Genomic DNA, 17920 nt, shown 5'->3' on the forward strand with positions numbered 1-17920 from the left:
AAATCATAATAAGGTTTTTTGAAATTAATTTTTATAAAAATGAAATGATAATCAAAACAGGAAGCATCAAGAGTTGGCTCCATAACACAAAATGAACTTCTGCAAGCACAATTGTTTTAATCTAGATAATACAAGTATGAGTTTCAGTCAAGGCTGCATTACAAAATTTATCTTTCCATTTACAGAAAATAACTTTGATGACCATTTTTCTAAAATTAGACATCAATTTCAAAAATACATTTTACATAAGCTTTATTGGATGGTTTGCAAGTATACACACATAAGTGCTTTGTTTCAGGCCCTTTATATTCTCAATTAACGAACACCCTAAATATGCAATATCAATTTCAGATTAAAATTTATTCCAGTTTTCTTTTTTCTACCCTATCGGTACACATTCCTTGCAGCTCCTCACCTGCTAAAATCCTTCTCAGTCTCCAGCTCCTCCTCTCCATGACCCAGACGTAGAAGGTGGCGCTCATCAATGTCCAGAGCCATGATCTTCTCAAACAGCTGATTCAATGCCTGGAGATTGACAGTAACAGACAACTCCGTGTTTAGAATTGAGAACAACTTTTGAAAATAAATTTTTTTTGGGTGCGAAATGAAATCTTTTATTGTGTCTATTGATTATAATTGAGAGTTTAAGATCTTCTTGTGGTTACAAATCAAATGTTCTCAGTAAAGCCCCTGCATGGTCATCACAACTAGTTTACGTTTTAGCAAACCGGTCGTGATTCCTGCTGGCGTGACCTCATGCCAGCGGGGGGATCCGACACCCCCAGAAGCAACAGCATTAAGTCATTTAAATATATGGAAACTAGGCCTACGCCCTCACCGGGCAATAACCTGGTTACGTCACTGGCGGGGAAGATCTCAAACTGAGATCTCACCACCACAAATCCCATTATGGCCCTCCCCTGAGACTTAACCGGATTTGTGCCCACAGCAAATGGGCCCAGAAAATCACAGGCAATGACTATGTCAGCTTTGATTTGAATACTTATAGGTATTAGTCTGGAGAAAATCTCTCAAATGTTATGCATAAATTTAACACTAGGTTTAAATTCAAAAGTATGTATTTTATACGCTGAAGTTTAGGATATGCAATGTTTCAACAGATGTGCAAGTTCATCAACTTTATTCTGTATTATTTAACCAGCAAAAGAAAAGGTTCAAGCAATCGGGTGTAGATTTCTCCATTGACTTTTTCTTCCTAAATTTTAAATATTTTTATTCCATTTTTGTCATGTTAAGAGTAAGATCTCCTTTTAAAGTCATTTAAAGTCTCCATTAAAAGTCTCTCTCACAGTTCATTCATTTTTCTTTTTGGGAAGTCAATTTGTTACTAATTTTTTATTCTGTTTTTGAAGTTGCCAATTTGTTTTTCTCTCTTTGATTTCGGGACTGGGTGATTCTCAGAACTTGCCATGTTTTCTCAAGTTTCAGATGGAGCTCGAGACTTCCATTGCTAAAAATAGCCTGCATTATAACTTAGCTGCTATTCAAATTATATTTGGAGCCTTCACCTGACTGATTTGGTGCTTAATTAGTGTGCAATCAACTTCCACTTCCAAAGTTCACGTAAATTAGTCCCTTGTTTATGCTCAAAAATGCTTTAGACATTCCCCCTTAAGGCAATAAATATGATTATTTAAAAAATACTTCTTGGTTTACAAAATCTTTCATGCATCATTGGCAGTGTGATTACACTATGGTGATAGTAAAGTCACAAGAACCCAAAGAGAAAATGCTGGAAAATCTCAGCAGGTCTGGCAGCATTGTCGGGAGAGAAAGAGCTAAAGTTTTGGATTGGATTGGATTTGTTTATTGTCACGTGTACCGAGGTACAGTGAAAAGTATTTTTCTGCGAGCAGCTCAACAGATCATTAAGTACATGAGAAGAAAAGGGAATAAAAGAAAATACATAATAGGGCAACACAACATATACAATGTAACTACATAAGCACTGGCATCGGATGAAGCATACAGGGTGTAGTGTTAATGAGGTCAGTCCATAAGAGGGTCATTTAGGAGTCTGGCGACAGTGGGGAAGAAGCTGTTTTTGAGTCTGTTCGTGCGTGTTCACAGACTTCTGTATCTCCTGCCCGATGGAAGAAGTTGGAAGAGTGAGTAAGCCGGGTGGGAGGGATCTTTGATTATACTGCCCGCTTTCCCCAGGCACGTGTAGATGGGAGTCAATGGATGGGAGGCAGGTTCGTGTGATGGACTGGGCGGTGTTCACGACTCTCTGAAGTTTCTTGCGGTCCTGGGCCGAGCAGTTGCCATACCAAGCTGTGATGCAGCCCGATAGGATGCTTTCTATGGTGCATCTGTAAAAGTTGGTAAGAGTCAATGTGGACATGCCGAATTTCCTTAGTTTCCTGAGGAAGTATAGGCGCTGTTGTGCTTTCTTGGTGGTAGCGTCGACGTGGGTGGACCAGGACAGATTTTTGGAGATGTGCACTCCTAGGAATTTGAAACTGCTAACCATCTCCACCTCGGCCCTGTTGATGCTGACAGGTGTGTACAGTACTTTGCTTCCTGAAGTCAATTACCAGCTCTTTAGTTTTGCTGGCATTGAGAGAGAGATTGTTGTCGCTACACCACTCCACTAGGTTCTCTATCTCTCTCCTGTATTCGGACTCATCGTTATTCGAGATCCGGCCCACTATGGTCATATCGTGAGCAAACTTGTAGATGGAGTTGGAACCAAGTTTTGCCACGCTGTCGTGTGTGTACAGGGAGTAGAGTAGGGGGCTAAGTACGCAGCCTTGCGGGGCGCCGGTGTTGAGGACTATTGTGGAGGAGGTGTTGTTGTTCATTCTTACTGATTGTGGTCTGTTGGTCAGAAAATCGAGGATCCAGTTGCAGAGTGGGGAGCCAAGTCCTAGGTTTTGGAGCTTTGATATGAGCTTGGCTGGGATTATGGTGTTGAAGGCGGAGCTTTGGTCAATAAATAGGAGTCTAATGTAGGAGTCCTTGTTTTCAAGATGCTCTAGGGATGAGTGTAGGGCCAGGGAAATGGTGGCTGATGTGGACTAGTTGCAGCGGTATGCGAATTGCAGTGGATCAAGGCGTTCTGGGAGTATGGAGGTGATGCGCTTCATGATCAACCTCTCGAAGCACTTCATTGTGACTGAAGTCAGGGCCACTGGTCGGTAGTCATTGAGTCACGTTGCCTGGTTCTTCTTTGGTACCGGTATGATGGTGGTCTTCTTGAAGCAGGTGGGGACCTCGGAGTGGAGTAGGGACAGGTTAAAGATGTCCGTGAATACCTCTTTTTTGAGTCCAGATGACCCTTTGTCGAAGTGAATGACTCGAAAAGTTAGCTCTTTTCTCTCCCTACAGATGCTGTCAGACCTGCTAATATTTTCAAACATTTTCTCTTTGGTTTCAGATTCCAGCATCCGCAGTAATTTGCTTTTATCCTTAAAGTTACAAGGATTTGTTCAATTATTGGCCCAAACTTATTGATAGGACTTGTATCACATCACGTCTTTGACTGTCCAGTATTCTGTTTTTAGTTCCTCTGCTTCAGCTATCATGCTTGGTTGAGTCAAGTTCACTTTGCTAAGGATTTAAAAATCGCTCACAATATCTCTACGACCTCTTTTATTTTAGTAGCTGACGTGCTTCGCATAGTTTAAAGGTTAGTCAAATAGTGATGAGCTTAAGATACAATTGCAGAAATCCAACTGATGAGTTAATAATTTAGAAACTCCGCTCTTAGCCATTTAGAGCCATACAACCTGGCTTTGTTATTCATCTCCAATTTACTTCAGTATTCAATAAATTAATCTCAAGGAGTATAACAGTCTTTAAATGAAGTATAACTCTGCCTAAAATGAACTATACAATGTCTTTCATCAGTTACTTGTACAAATCAATTCTGAGCTTCAAGTAAGCCAAAAGACTTTGAAAGGTTTTACGCGGTGTCATTCGTGCAAAGCAGGCCACAAATCATCGCAAGTATGATACAAAATACATGTTGCTGATATGAAGGCAGTTTCTTGTGCAATTATCTGCTAAAATGTAACTAAAAGCGAAGTAATTGTTGCATCTTCCCGCAACTAAAATTCAATTTACATAGCCAATGGGAGCACACTGGGCTAAATCGCTGGCTTTTAAAGCAGACCAAGGCAGGCCAGCAGCACGGTTCGATTCCCGTACCAGCCTCCCCGAACAGGCGCCGGAATGTGGCGACTAGGGGCTTTTCACAGTAACTTCATTTGAAGCCTACTTGTGACAATAAGCGATTTTCATTCATTTCATTCATTTGGATCTAAAGAACGATTTCAAAAATATGCATTTCTCCTTAAAAACAATTGCAAACCTCTAAAAGCTTAAAAATCCGTTTTAAATGTTGAGAAACCAAAGATTGTTTGATGAGGGAAAAAATTAGGGTTTATATTTAATTTTAATGCTGAAATGTTTCTGTCATTAAAGTCTTATGATCTTTCAGCTCGCAAACAGCTTAGAAATTGATTTGTTTAGGAGACGAGGGCTGAAAGTGGTGGCAAAATGTAAAAGCCTGAAGGCAACACAAGTAGGAGCAGGTCAGACTGGAGAAGCTATATTCCACAAATTCACTGCACTCCCCATGGACAAGGCTGTACTTCAATGCTAAGAGAAAATGTGTGCAAATAATAGGGCCGATAATCAGAATTGCAACACTCAAATGTCAAGAGCCACAGTCGAATGTCTTCTTGAACTCTAATTAAAATGGTTCTATTGCGCGCTATCTTTTCATTTTTGATTACTAATGATTTCAAAAGTGTTCTTCATCGCAAATAACCTGTTTTTAAAGTATCCGGTCCGTGGAATGCTAATAAGCCAAAAGAAAATGAAATCCAAGATGTTAGTCTCAACCACATTTCCATTCTTGGAATTAAAGGAGTTATTTTTTGCTCGATCAAAGGTAACTATATATTATTATCACACAAGCTTGCCACCCTACCATTGATTCTGTCTACACCTCCCGCTGCCTCGGAAGGGCAGACATTGTCAAAGACACCTCACACCCAGACTTTGCCTTCTTCCAGACCTTTCCATCAGGCAGAAGGTACAGAAGTCTGAAGACTCGCACATCCAGACATAGGAACAGCTTCTTCCTCACAGCTACTAGACTCCTCAACTCGGACTGATCTGTTCCCTGTAAGACACTATTCACGATGCCCTATGCTGCTCTTGCTCATGTATTTGCTTAGTTTGGTCCTTGTTCCGCATTGGAACCAATTATTTATTGGTCGATGTACTTTCTTGATTATTCGTTTTGTCTACCGTGTTAGTACTGCGTACGTCCCCTTGGCCGCAGAAAAATATTTTTTACTATACTTCGGTACATGTGACAATAAATCACTTCCTGCATTATCAAATACTATTACGACTACTATTGTATGGACTGATGAAGAGCGAGATGTGAAATTTGTAATTCTTCAGCAAGTTGGCAGCCTCATCAGCCTGGAGCAGAGCAGTGAGATGGTCACTGAAGCACACGTTGGGGCACTTGTCGATGATATGCACCATGGTTTGCAATTCACCACAGTTGCACAGGGGTGAGTCACGGCATAACCAATGGAAGCAGTAGCCGCAGCAGCGTCCGACTCCAGTGCGAAACTTGTCCAGTTTGAGCCGTTCGCTGCACAGGAGATCGAAGCCTGGGATTCCCAACGTGGGATCATCAAACAAGTGCTGATTCTGGGCTGTGTTGTTGGTGTGCCACAGGTCTGTAGCAGAACTGCCTAGCTCCGGCAGGTTGGGCCAGATTGGCCGCCTTGAATGAGGCGTTTGCAGGGTGGGTGAGTGATGTCTTCTACCAGTGGCACACCGGATTTTTGTACACTCTTCCTCACAAATGTGTTATGCTAGCGACATGACAGATTTGTGGTGGAGCAATGTTGCAGAGCACAGGTAGCCAATTTGTCTTTGTTGACTGGATTACGCCCGAGATGTTCCTTTCGATCTCATTCAGCTGGACATCTAACAGTTTCTTAAATGTCTTGCTGCCAGTGATGTGGTTGCTGCATTTGAATTCACCTCATCGCAGTATGGCTGGAGTTTCTAGCAATTAAAATTGACCTCTTTCAGGCTGCCAGTGCATTTCACATATACAACCTGGGCTGATTAAGTCGCTGATGTACAAAATGGCAGCTTTACCAAATTATGTACTTTTTTAAAACTGAAAAACCTCAATGAAGAGTCAAGAAACAACAGTGTAAGACAACACCAAGGCTAAAAGGAATAAAAAACAAGCATATTAAACAGTAGCGAGATGTCAATCTTGGGCTTTTAAAAATTGACATTATCAAAATGAACATTGAAAAAGAGACATGCTTTGCCTCTTGGAAAATAATTAGTTTAGTGGGGACAATGTGAAGATCAATCATTATTAATCAGCAAATTCTGCAGTACAAAATTGAATCAGGTATAACAAAAGTGGAGCCATATGGACTTGTAACATTAACTCGTAGCACAGTGGTTAGCACTGTTGTTTCACAGCGCGAGGGACCCGGGTTCGATTCACGGCTTGGGTCACTGTCTGTGCGGAGTCTGCATGTTCTCCCCGTGTCTGCGTGGGTTTCCTCCGGGTGCTCCGGTTTCCTCCCACAAGTCCTGAAACACATGCTTGATAGGTGAATTGGGCATTCTGAATTCTCCCTCTGTGTAGTCGAACAGGCGCTGGAGTGTGGTGATTAGGGGATTTTCACAGTAACTTCATTGCAGTAAGCCTACTTATGGCCCTAATAAAGATTATTAAACTCCGGGGATGTGGTGGCATAATGGTATTGTCCAAAATTAATGCTCTGGGGAGCTGGGTTCAAATCTCACCACTGCAGATGGTGAAATAATGACCACAAAACCATTGTCCATTGTTGTATAAAGGACCCATAGTGTCCTTTAGGGAAGGAAATATGTCACCCTTACCTGGTCTGACCTACATGTGACTCTAGACCCACAGTAATGTGGTGACTCTTAAATGTCCTTGAAAATAGTCTAGTAAGCCATTCAGTTCAAGGGTAATTCGGGGTGGACAACAAATGTTGGCCCAGCCAGTGACACCCACATTCCCGGAAATGAATTTAATAATTGCTGCCAGACCTGCCGAGTCTTTCCAGCATTTTCTGTTTTTATTTCAGATTCCCATTCGCAGTGTTGTGTTTTATAACAGAAGTGTCATCAGTATTGGTTTTTCAAATAAGTTATCGGAAAAGGGCATACTGATCAAACAAAAGTATTTTACAGCGCAGAGTGCTGCTCACAATGTTAGCTACTGATATTCAAACTGCATTTCTAAATCATTGAGTTTAAAGATATTTTAAAAATACAGGTTTCAAAAATGCAGCAAACTATGTTGAGTCTTGTCACATACTGTTTGAAAACTATTTCTGAATGGATCCAGTTCACACTGATGACAGCCGCTTTGCATTGTTGACCATATAGGTCACACATAAATACTGGCCTCCTCTGGAATTTGCCTAATCCACAAAAACAGCTCAGGTTTGGCAAGCTGACCACCTTACTGAATAAAGCCATAAGGATGGTGGACACTTTTTAAAAAGTAATCATCACATTTAAATTGCTGAGGGTTCTATTCTGAGGTTAGAGTTAGGCATGTTGGTTGGGGACAATAGAATGCACTTTGCTACAGTTGGTTGTGTTTTTCCTGGCCAAGGGGCTCTTGCTGTTAAAACCCGATGGTCAAAATGGAAAAATGTGCATTCAACAATTCCCTGCCCCACTTAAAAAGTTAATATTGTTTTTTAAAGGGCAGCACAGTGGCTAGCATTGCTGCCTATGGCGCTGAGGAACCGGGTTCGAATCCCGGCCTGGGTCACTGTCCGTGTGGAGTTTGCACGTTCGCCCTGTGTCTGCGTGGGTTTCACCCCCACAACCCAAAGATGTGCAGGGTAGGTGGATTGGCCATGCTAAATTCCCCCTTAATTGGAAAAAATAATTGGGTACTCTAAATTTGAAAAAAAGAATATTGCTTTTTTTTTTTAAAGTCAAGTCAACATTGGGTCATCCAGTTACATCCACGACAAACCACAACTGAAAAGTTCCCGTGGGGACTATTAACCTCTTCAGAGCACTGCACACACAACTGGTTAGCACTGCTGCCTCAGTGCCAGGGACGTTGGGTGACAGTGTGGAGTTTGCATGTTCTCCCTGTGTCTGCGTGAGTTTCATCCGGGTGTTCCAGATTCCTCCCACAGTCCAAAGATGTGCAGTCTAGGTAGATTGGCCAGGCTAAATTGCCCTTAGTGTCCAACGGTTAGATGCCTTTCAGGATTATGGGAATAGGGCAGGGAAGTGGGACAGGGTGCTCTTTCAGAAGGTCGGTACAGACTCGATGGGTTGAATGGCCCCCTTCTGCACTGTAGGGATTCTAACTTGTCATCAACAATTATAGTTTTAATGAGACCCATACTACACATAATATGAACATGAAGATATCTCAGCCTGACAGAATCTAATCTAGTAGATTATTGAGCATGCTTATTGTTGATGTACCTGATTGGAATGGGTCACAATGAGAGTCCTCTGCTCTGGAAAGTTGTGATACAGGTTGGAAATTATCTGTACCGCTACATCAGTTTTTCCTGTACCTGGTGGCCCGACTACCTAGAACACAGAAACACCGCATTAAAGAACAACAGTAATAAAAAACAACAACTAGAGTAGCATCAAACACTTTCCACAGATGCTGCCTGACCTACTGAGTATTTCCAGCAATTTCTTATTTTAATTTCAAATGTCCAGCATCTACAGTATTTTGCTTAGGCAACATTAAACATAGCCCCACAGACATTTGTTAAGATTGGAAGAAAAATTAGGAAGTAAAAGCTGAAAGTTTCAAAATGCTCTTACCATTGTTAGGCCTGGTTGCATACCAGCCCGAATTGCTTCTATCTGTGTAGGCGTGAACTGAATTGTGTTTCTGCAATTAAAACCAAAGTGTAGATACCCATGAGAATAGATTTATAAGCAACATGCATATTTATGTCAAGAGAAAAACATGTTTTATTGATTAATGAACTGATGGCCAAACATTCAAGGCTCACAACTTCCTAGGTTACCTCATCATCTATATTTCAATATAAGCTTTCATCATTAAAGTCTTGGTTGTGGAGGCTTCTGGTGGCGCCCATGGTGTGAGTGGCCGCACACAGGGCAGCTGCTGCTTAAAGGTGTAGAAAAGAGCACTTCTTACCCAAAATAGGGTGCAAATTCGACAGAGAAGTGTAACTGAACCCCTGGGAGTGGTATGTCTGCTGGTTACCAAACCTGGCAGAAGGTGAAAGATCTGGCCAAGGAGTTGGAAGGGACCTGTGGCGCAGCAGTCATTGGAAGATGGCGGAAGGGAAAGGGCTAATGCAAGTAGCAAAGCCCCAGATGGAACAGTTGATGGCCTTCATCAAGGAAGAATTCCGCCAGCAGATGGAGGAGATGCAGGAGGATCGCACGAAGGCCATCGAAGGGGATGTGGCACCCCTGAAGGGCTCGATGGAGGGTGGAGAAATGCTTGGAGACACAGGGGTTGCAGATCGGAGAGGGTGATGTTGAACCACAGCGATCGGGTGGTGGCATTGGAGGCTGTTGCAAGACGTTGAGAGCAAAGGTGGAGGAGCAGGAAAATAGGTCGAGAAGGCAAAATCTGCGGATAGTGGGCTTGCCTGGAGGAGTGGAAGGTACGAGTGCCACAAGGTATGATTCGAGGATGCTGGCGGGGCTGGTGGCGGAGAAGGTGTTGGTCAAGGCCCCGGAGGTGGGCAGTGCACACAGGTCTCTGAAGCAGAAGCCTAGAGTGGGGGAGCCACCTCGGGTGGTGATTGTGATGCTCAATAAGTTTGTGGAGAAGGAGAGGATTCTGCAGTGGGCCACAGAGAAGTGCAACTGCAAATGGGAACAAGGTCCGAATATATCAGGACATTGGAGCTGAGCTGGCAAAACAGCGTGCGGGGTTTCAACAGGGCTAAGGCGGTGCTGTATCTCGAGCGGATCAGGTTTGGGGTGCTCTACCCGGTGAAACTATGGGTCACCCGTGAAGGCCGGGAATACTATTATGAGACCCCAGAAGCGGCCAACGATTTTATCAAGGAGCATAAATTGGGGGAGAACTGAAGGATTTGGGGAGACGGAGGTGCTGGCACTCTGGAGTAATGCAGAATACGGGTAGACTGGGGGTTGGAGGGTAGGGGGGGGGGGTCTTTTCCTCCGATGTGGAGGGTTTTTTCTTCTTTTTACTGTTGGGTCAACAAAGGTAGCAGGGGTGAAAGGTTTGTCAGGGGACGGCTGTCCCCAGCCCCCCTCCTGCTACCTGGGGCTGTGTTTCTTCTTTTTGTTTGTCTTTCGGGGAGGTGACCTGTGGTTCGAGATTAGTCTTTGTCTGGGTGGGGGAAGGTGTGGTCCGCAGGGAGCCTTCTTCAGAGAACAAAGAGGCGAGGGTGGGGGAGTCAGTAGGCAGAGCCTTTGGGCAGGAGTTGCCACACGGGCAGGTAATGCTGGTGAACGGAAGTGGGGGGGGGGGCCGAGAGAGGTGGACATGGTCATTGGTGGTGGGAGCGCGACGCAGCACGTTTGCAAAGAAACATGGTCAGGGGTAGGGAAAGGGACCATCTTGGATGGGCCAGGTACAGGGTAAAATTAACGAGGGTAGAGCCGAAAGGGGAAGATGGCAGATGGTGGAGGGGAATGGAGGCGTAAGCCTCCGGCAAGGCAGTTAACATGGAACGTGCGTGGGCTCGAAGGAACCGGTGAAATATCTGGAGTCTTTGCGCAACTAACAAGTTTAAAAGCGGAGGTGGTCTTTCTCCAGGAAACACACCTTCGCTTGAAGGACCAGGTTAGGCTAAGGAAGGGATGGGTGGGTCAGGTTTTCCACTTGGGGTTTGATTCAAAGTTGCATGGGGTGCCCATTTTGATGAACAAGAAAATGCGGTTTGTGAGCGCGAAGGAAGTGAGGGACCTGGGTGGGAGATATGTTATGGTGGGTGGGGTATTAGAAGGGACGCCAGTGGTACTGGTGAATGTCTGTGCACCAAATTAGGACAATGTAGATTTTATGAGGGGGTTGCTGGCAGTGATCCTGGACTTGGCCACGCACCAGTTGATTATGGGATGAGATTTTAATTGTGTTCCAGAGCCGAGAGTAGATAGGTCAAGCCCCAGGTCACTGGGTAGAATACGAATGGCAAAGGAGCTGGGTGGGTTTATGGAAAAGATGGGCATGGTGGACCCGTGGCACTTCAAGAAACCAGGACGAAGGGAGTATTCCTTTTTCTTACATGTGTATAGGATATATTCAAGAATCGGCTTTTTTGTGGTGAGCCAGGAGGTTTTGGTTGGGGTGGAGGGGACAGAATACGCGGGGATAGTAATCTCGGACCATGGATCCCACTGGCTGGAGATTCGGCTTAGATCGGGACGGGAGCAGTGGCCGGGGGAAGGCTCGATTTAGGTTTGTTGGCAGATAGAGGGTTTTGTCATAAAGTGTGGGCTATGATTAAAAATTATGTAGAATTGAACCAAAACGGGGGTGGTGTCGGCGGCCATATTTTGGGAAGCGCTGTAAGTGGTGGTCCGAGGGGAAATTATCTCGTTCAAGGCACATGAGGATTGTGAGAGTGTGGAATATGAACGGCTAATGAACGAGATAGTGGAGGTAGATAGGGAGTACTCGAGGGTGCCCACCACGGAGGGAGTGGCGAGGAGGAAATAAATTACAGGGGCAATTTGATTGGTTGTCAACACGGAGGGTAGTAGGACAGCTGCTTAGGGCAAGGGGGGTGCAGTACGAATACGTGGAGAAGGCTATTCAAATATTGGTGCATCAGCTACGGAGGCAGGTCATGTCCAGGGAAATATTGAAGATACGGACTGGGGCAGGGGACGTGGTGTCGGAGTCGGGCAAGATAAACAAGGTGTTTTGGGATTACTGTAAGGAGCTGTACAGGGCAGACCCGGGGGGGGTGAAGAGGAGGACATGGGACGGCTCTTAGACGAACTGGAGTTTCTACAGTTGGAGGAAGAGAAAAGGCAGGCGCTAGAGGAGCCTTGGGTCTGAGGGAGGTATTGGATAACATAAAGAGTATGAGGTTGGGGAAGGCCCTGGGCCCAATGGTTACCCGCCGGAATTCTATAAGGAGTTTGCGACGAACCTTGCACCTCTTGGGGCATTTAATGAGACGTTGGAGAAGTGAAAGCTGCCAGAGACGATGACATAGGCAATGATCACATTAATACCATAAAAGGGGAAGGATCCATCAAAATGTGGGTCGTTTAGGCCCATATCGTTGTTAAATACGGATGTGAAAGCACTGACTAAGTTGGTCGCGGTTTGTGTCCCGGGGGTGGTTGCGGAGGCTTTGTAAAGGGCAGGCAGATTTCTAGTCATACAAGGAGGCTGTTAAACGTGATCATGACCCAGTTAAGAGTTTAGGTACCGGAGGTAATGGTGCCCATGGCTGCTGAGAAGACATTTGACCAGGTGGAGAAGCGCTACCTGTTTGAGATCCTGGGAAGGCCGAAGTTTGTGGCATGGCTACACCTGTTATATGTGGCACTGATGGCGAGTATGCGGACCAATGACATGGGTTCACGGAACTTTGAACTGCACAGGAGAACAAGGCAGTGATGCCCGCTGTTGCCGCTGCTGTTTGCACTGGCTATAGAGTCTCTGGCAATGGCTCTTAGGGGGTCGACAGAGTGGCGAGGGAACAAAGGGAACATAGGGTGTTGCTATATGCGGAGGCACTACTATTGTATGTTTCGGACCCGCTGGAGAGCATGGAGAGGATCATGGACCTGTTGGAGACGTTTGGGACGTTCTCAAAATAAAAGTTAAATGTAGGGAAAAGCGCCGTGTTCCCGATGAACGAGTTGGATCGGCGAGCCAATCTAGGGGGGCATGCCATTTAAGATGGCCAGAGATAATACCTGGGGATTCCGGTAGCGAGGGAATGAGCGACACATGGAATGTATAGGAAGTGGAGAAGGTGAGGGATTTGTACCTGGAAGAAGAGTTTACCAGTATAGAAGAACTGAAGGGGAGGGTAGAGCTCCCGAGGGGAAGTGAGTTTAGGTTACTGCAGGTAAGGAACGTCGCGCGGAAGGTTTGGAAAATGTTTCCCAGGTTGCCGAGTACACCCTGTTCGAGCGACTGCTGCTTATGGATGGGGAGGCAGGATCGGAGACGTATATGGGTGGCTGGGAGAGCAGGAAGTGAAGATTAAGGAGAAGCGGGCAGGAGAGCTGGGAGGGGAGATAAACTGGGGAGCACGGAGTGAGGCATTACAAAGGGTAAATGCGACCTCCTTGTATTCAAGGATGAGCCTGATACAGTTCAAGGTGGTACAAAGGGTACTTATGACTCCGGCAAGAATGAGTAGGTTCTTCCAGGGAATGACAGACGAGTGTGAGAAGTGTGGACGAGGACCAGCGAATCATGCTCGTATGTTCTGGGGCTGCGAAAAGTTGGGGGGGGGGGGGTATTTGCAGCACTAACAAGGATAGTGGGGGAGGAGATTGAGCTGGACCCACTAGTGGCGGTGATATTTGAGTTATCAGAGAAGCCGGGGCTGATGGAGGGGAGGAAGGCCAATGTTCTGGCCTTCGCTTCTGATTGCCCGTCGAAGAATTCTGTTGGAGTGGCGGTCAGCAACTCCACCGGGGGTAGCGTCTTGGTTGGGGGACTTGTATGACTTTCTTCAGTTGGAAAAGATTAAGTACAAATTAAGGGGTCCAGCGGAGGGCTTCAAGGCAAGGTGGGGGATGTTTGTGGCCGTGTCGGAGGCTTGTCTGAAATGTTTCCTTCTACTCTCTGATAGCTTTGACTTTTTAATGCAGTTGATTGCTGATAAGGTAAATTCCACTTGTTCAAAGTAGTGGGTGACCTTAAACAGGGACATAATCTTGTCTGAGGAGCTGTCCGGGTATTCACTAGAATTTCACTAATAATACATAACCTGGCATTGTGGCTGTGTACCATCATAGTTCTAGTAACATACAGCCAAGTTGGAACCCATTACCAGGGCTAAAGACCACATTAAATTAAAGTGTGACACAGCTTTGTTTTGACAAAGTATCAAGCAATGCACCTATAAAAATGTGCCCCAGATTCTGCAACAGTTGAAATATTCTGAAATGCTTATTTAAAAACAAGAAATTCCCGGTACAATGTCCAAATACTTTACCATTAACTAACACTATAATTAAAAACAGATCAACTAGTCATTTACCCGTCTGCTGTTTGTAGAACTTACCTGTATACAAAATAATGGCTGAATTTACCAACTTAATAATAACTGTACAACGCAGCTTTTCCGATGTGAAGGATCTGGGGCATTTTTCTGGGACTTCAATAGACAATGTATGAATGCAAGTTTCTACTTCTCTTATTTCCTTCCATTTTACACTAACTGTGGTAAACCACTGTCTTATATTGTACTTACTGTTCTTACTTATTGTACTTACTGTTCTTACTGTTTGTTACATGTCTGAGTTTGTCCCTGCTGGCTCCGCCCCTCAGGCTCAAATATAAAGGTGGCTAACCTCCAGCCCTGCCCTCATTCTGGGACCGGCTGCCAGCAGCTGATTAAAGCCACAGTTTACTCTTCCGACTCTCGTCTGTCATCATTGATGGTACATTACTACCCAAAACATCTTTCTGATACCAATGTATTCTTTCTCTTGCAAAATTATTTCGCCACCAACTCCAAGCATGTGCTGCTTTAGAACAGGAGGTTTAAGTAAGATCAAGAGGTGACGAGTGAGTATGTTCCCAATTAAAGTATTCTCCGATATGACTTCTTCGTTGTGACACAAATTCAGGCCCCGACAGTTCCCCCTGGACCAACTCAAGAGACCAGAGTGAAATAGGGGGCCAAATTGTTTGGCTTCAAAAGTGGTGGACATGGAATGCGGGGGTTCCTCCTCCAGAATGGTGGCCCGCTGCTCATGCCATTTTGTAGATGGAAGATTTAGAAAAGTTGGGCAAAGGTCACCTCCACCGTGGGGTCCCCTCTCCCTTACTAACCTGTATCCTGCTGCTGCTTCCAAGTTGGACGGCCTCTTGTTGACCCTCCAACTTCAAGAGACAACCCAGGCATCCTTAGAATCGTAGAATTTACAGTGCAGGAGGCCATTCGGCCCATCGAGTCTGCACCAGCTCTTGGAAAGAGCACCCTACTTAACCCGACATCTCCACCCTATCCCCGTAACCCTGCAACCCCATCTAACCGAAGGGCAATTTGGCATGGCCAATCCACCTAACCTGCACATATTTGGACTGTGGGAGGAAACCGGAGCACCCAGAGGAAAACCATGCAGACACGGGGAGAATGTGCCGACTCCGCACAGACAGTGACCCAAGCGGGAATCGAACCTGGGACCCTGGCGCTGTGAAGCCATAGTGCTAACCATTGTGTTACCGTGCTGCCCCATCTTTAACTGGATAGTGAGCCTGCCCTTTCATCATTAATTGGCTGCATTGGAGAAAATCACTGGTGTGTGACTGATCCCCACACAGTGCAGGCTTCTGACCCCAATTTGACCGTGCTGAGGGTCAAACAACATCCTTCGCTGTAAATGGCATATGCAAATTAGTGAACATGGGCAGCAGGGTCCACTAAATTAAATTGGTTGGAAGCTATTCTAGGGCTGCAGTTTACTCTGACCATGCCGGACGAGAACAAAGCAGGAAAGCCCAGAAGAATCTGCCAATGAAGGGCAGCAAGAGGAGGAGGGAGGAAGTCGAGGAAGGAGAGTTACTCCACCTGCATCTACAAAGTAATGAAGCAAGTTCAACTTTTACTGATGCACCATAGAAAGCATCCTATCTGGCTGCATCACAGCCTGGTATGGCAACTGCTTGGCCCAAGACCGCAATAAACTTCAGAGAGCCGTGAACACCGCCCAGTCCCTCACACGAACCTGCCTCCCATCCATTGATTCGGTCTACAACTCCCGCTGCCTGGGGAAAGCGGGCAGCATAATCAAAGACCCCTCCCACCTGGCTTACTCACTCTACCAACTTCTTCCATCGGGCAGGAGATACAAAAGTCCGAGAACATGCACGAACAGACTAAAAAACAGCTTCTTCCCCGCTGTTACCAGACTCATAAATGACCCTCTTATGGACTGACCTCATTAACACTACACCCTGTATGCTTCACCCGATGCCGGTGTTATGTAGTTACATTGTATACCTTGTGTTGCCCTATTTTGTATTTTCTTTTATTTCCTTTTCTTTTCATGTACTTAATGATCTGTTGAGCTGCTCGCAGAAAAATACTTTTCACTGTACCTTGGTACACGTAACAATAAATAAATCCAATTCAATCCAATCACTCCTATACCGGCATCTCCTCCATGGCCATGAGCATCTTGTACTCATTCGTCAATGACATTTTTACATTTCCAAGTGCATCGTGTGTGAGGCTTTCCACCTGGCTCATTACAACAAGCGGCACACCATCAGACTCCCGGAGATCCAGACTGCTGTGCACCTGCTGCTGCCCAGGGAGCTGGCCAAGCACGCCGTGTCAGAGTGGACAAAGATGGTGACCAAGTACACCAGCTCCAGGTAAAACTGTACACTGTTTGAAAAAGTAATCTAAAATAGCCCAATGACTCACAGGTAAACTATACACACAGCTAAATTATATAGGAAGACACTTTGCCTTTACCTCTTGGGCTGGTTGTATGGGTACGGTCCTCTGTTTGGAATCACATGCGGTTCAACAATTAAAGTTTGAGTCTCTTCATTTCCTTCATCAACATTCTCCCCTTTTCGCTTTTTGCCTTTTCCATACTGTACAGGGATTGTGATCCTAAAGTTTAGAGCGGGATGGGGGCAAGAGAATGCTCGTATTGGTCATGGCAAAATCATTTTGTACTTTTCATTACCTAGATCCATTCTGCCATTATATTTTTCTATTAAAAACATTCAGCATTATGGTGACTTTATGCTATGCAATGTTAAGTACAAGGTGTATGTAAAGGATGATAATCTGCACCAAATAATATGTCACAACACTCAAAGATCTAAATATTTTTTCTTATTCATTTACGGGATGTGGGCATCGCTGGCTAGGCCAGCATTTATCACCCATCCTCAGTTGTCCTCGAGAAGGTGGTGGTGAGTTGCCTTCTTGAACTGCTGCCGTCCCTGTAGTGTAGGTACACCCGCAGTACTGTTCGGGAGGAAATTCCAGGATTTTGACCCAGTGACAGCCAAGGAATGCCAATATATTTCCAAGTCAGGATGGTGAGTGACTTGGAGGGGAATATCCAGGTGGTGGGTTTCCCAGGTATCTGCTGCTCTTGTTCTTCTGGATGGTAGTGGTCATAGCCTTAGAAGGTGCTGCCTAACGAACCTTGGTGAGTTCCTGCAGTGCATCTTGAAGATGGTATGCACTGTTGCCACTTCGCGGTGGTGGAGGGATTGAATGTTTGTGGAACGGATCGCAATCAAGCAGGCTGCTTTTTCCCGGATGGTGCCGAGTTTCTTGTGTGTTGCTGGAGCTCCACTCATCCAGGCAAGGAGGGAGTATTCCATCACACTCCTGACTTGTACCTTGTAGGGGGTGGACAGGCTTTGGGGGTTCAGGAGGCGAGTTATTTGCTGCAGAATTTCTAGCCTTTGACCTGCTCTGGTAGCCACAGAATTTATCTGGCTATTCCAGTTCAGTTTCTGGTCAATGGTAACCACAGGATGTTGATGGTGGGGATTCAGCAATGGTAATGCCATTGAATGTCAAACGATAATGGTTAGATCCTCTCTTGTTGGAGATGATCATTGCCTGGCACTTGTGTGGCGCAAATGTTACTTGCCACTTGTCAGCCCAAGCTTGGATATTGTCCAGGTCTTGCTGCATTTGGGCATGAACTGCTTCATTATCTGAGGAGTCGCGATGGT

The 17920-nt window shown here is 45.3% G+C and overlaps 1 protein-coding gene across 2 annotated transcripts in view; it reads right to left on the bottom strand.

Annotated features, from left to right (window-relative positions):
- Window positions 1-17920, bottom strand: part of aqr (aquarius intron-binding spliceosomal factor) — a 117477-nt gene that overhangs the window by 36852 nt on the left and 62705 nt on the right. For both annotated transcript variants that reach the window (XM_072484459.1, XM_072484468.1), the window contains 4 exons: window positions 16689-16832; window positions 8872-8941; window positions 8515-8625; window positions 416-525 (listed from right to left, as the gene is read on the bottom strand). In XM_072484459.1, the coding sequence (XP_072340560.1) occupies window positions 416-525; window positions 8515-8625; window positions 8872-8941; window positions 16689-16832 (435 nt within the window). The remainder of the gene's footprint in view (window positions 1-415; window positions 526-8514; window positions 8626-8871; window positions 8942-16688; window positions 16833-17920) is intronic.

This window comes from Scyliorhinus torazame, chromosome 2, assembly GCF_047496885.1.
Source record: "Scyliorhinus torazame isolate Kashiwa2021f chromosome 2, sScyTor2.1, whole genome shotgun sequence".
NCBI classification, from domain to species: Eukaryota; Metazoa; Chordata; class Chondrichthyes; order Carcharhiniformes; family Scyliorhinidae; genus Scyliorhinus; species Scyliorhinus torazame.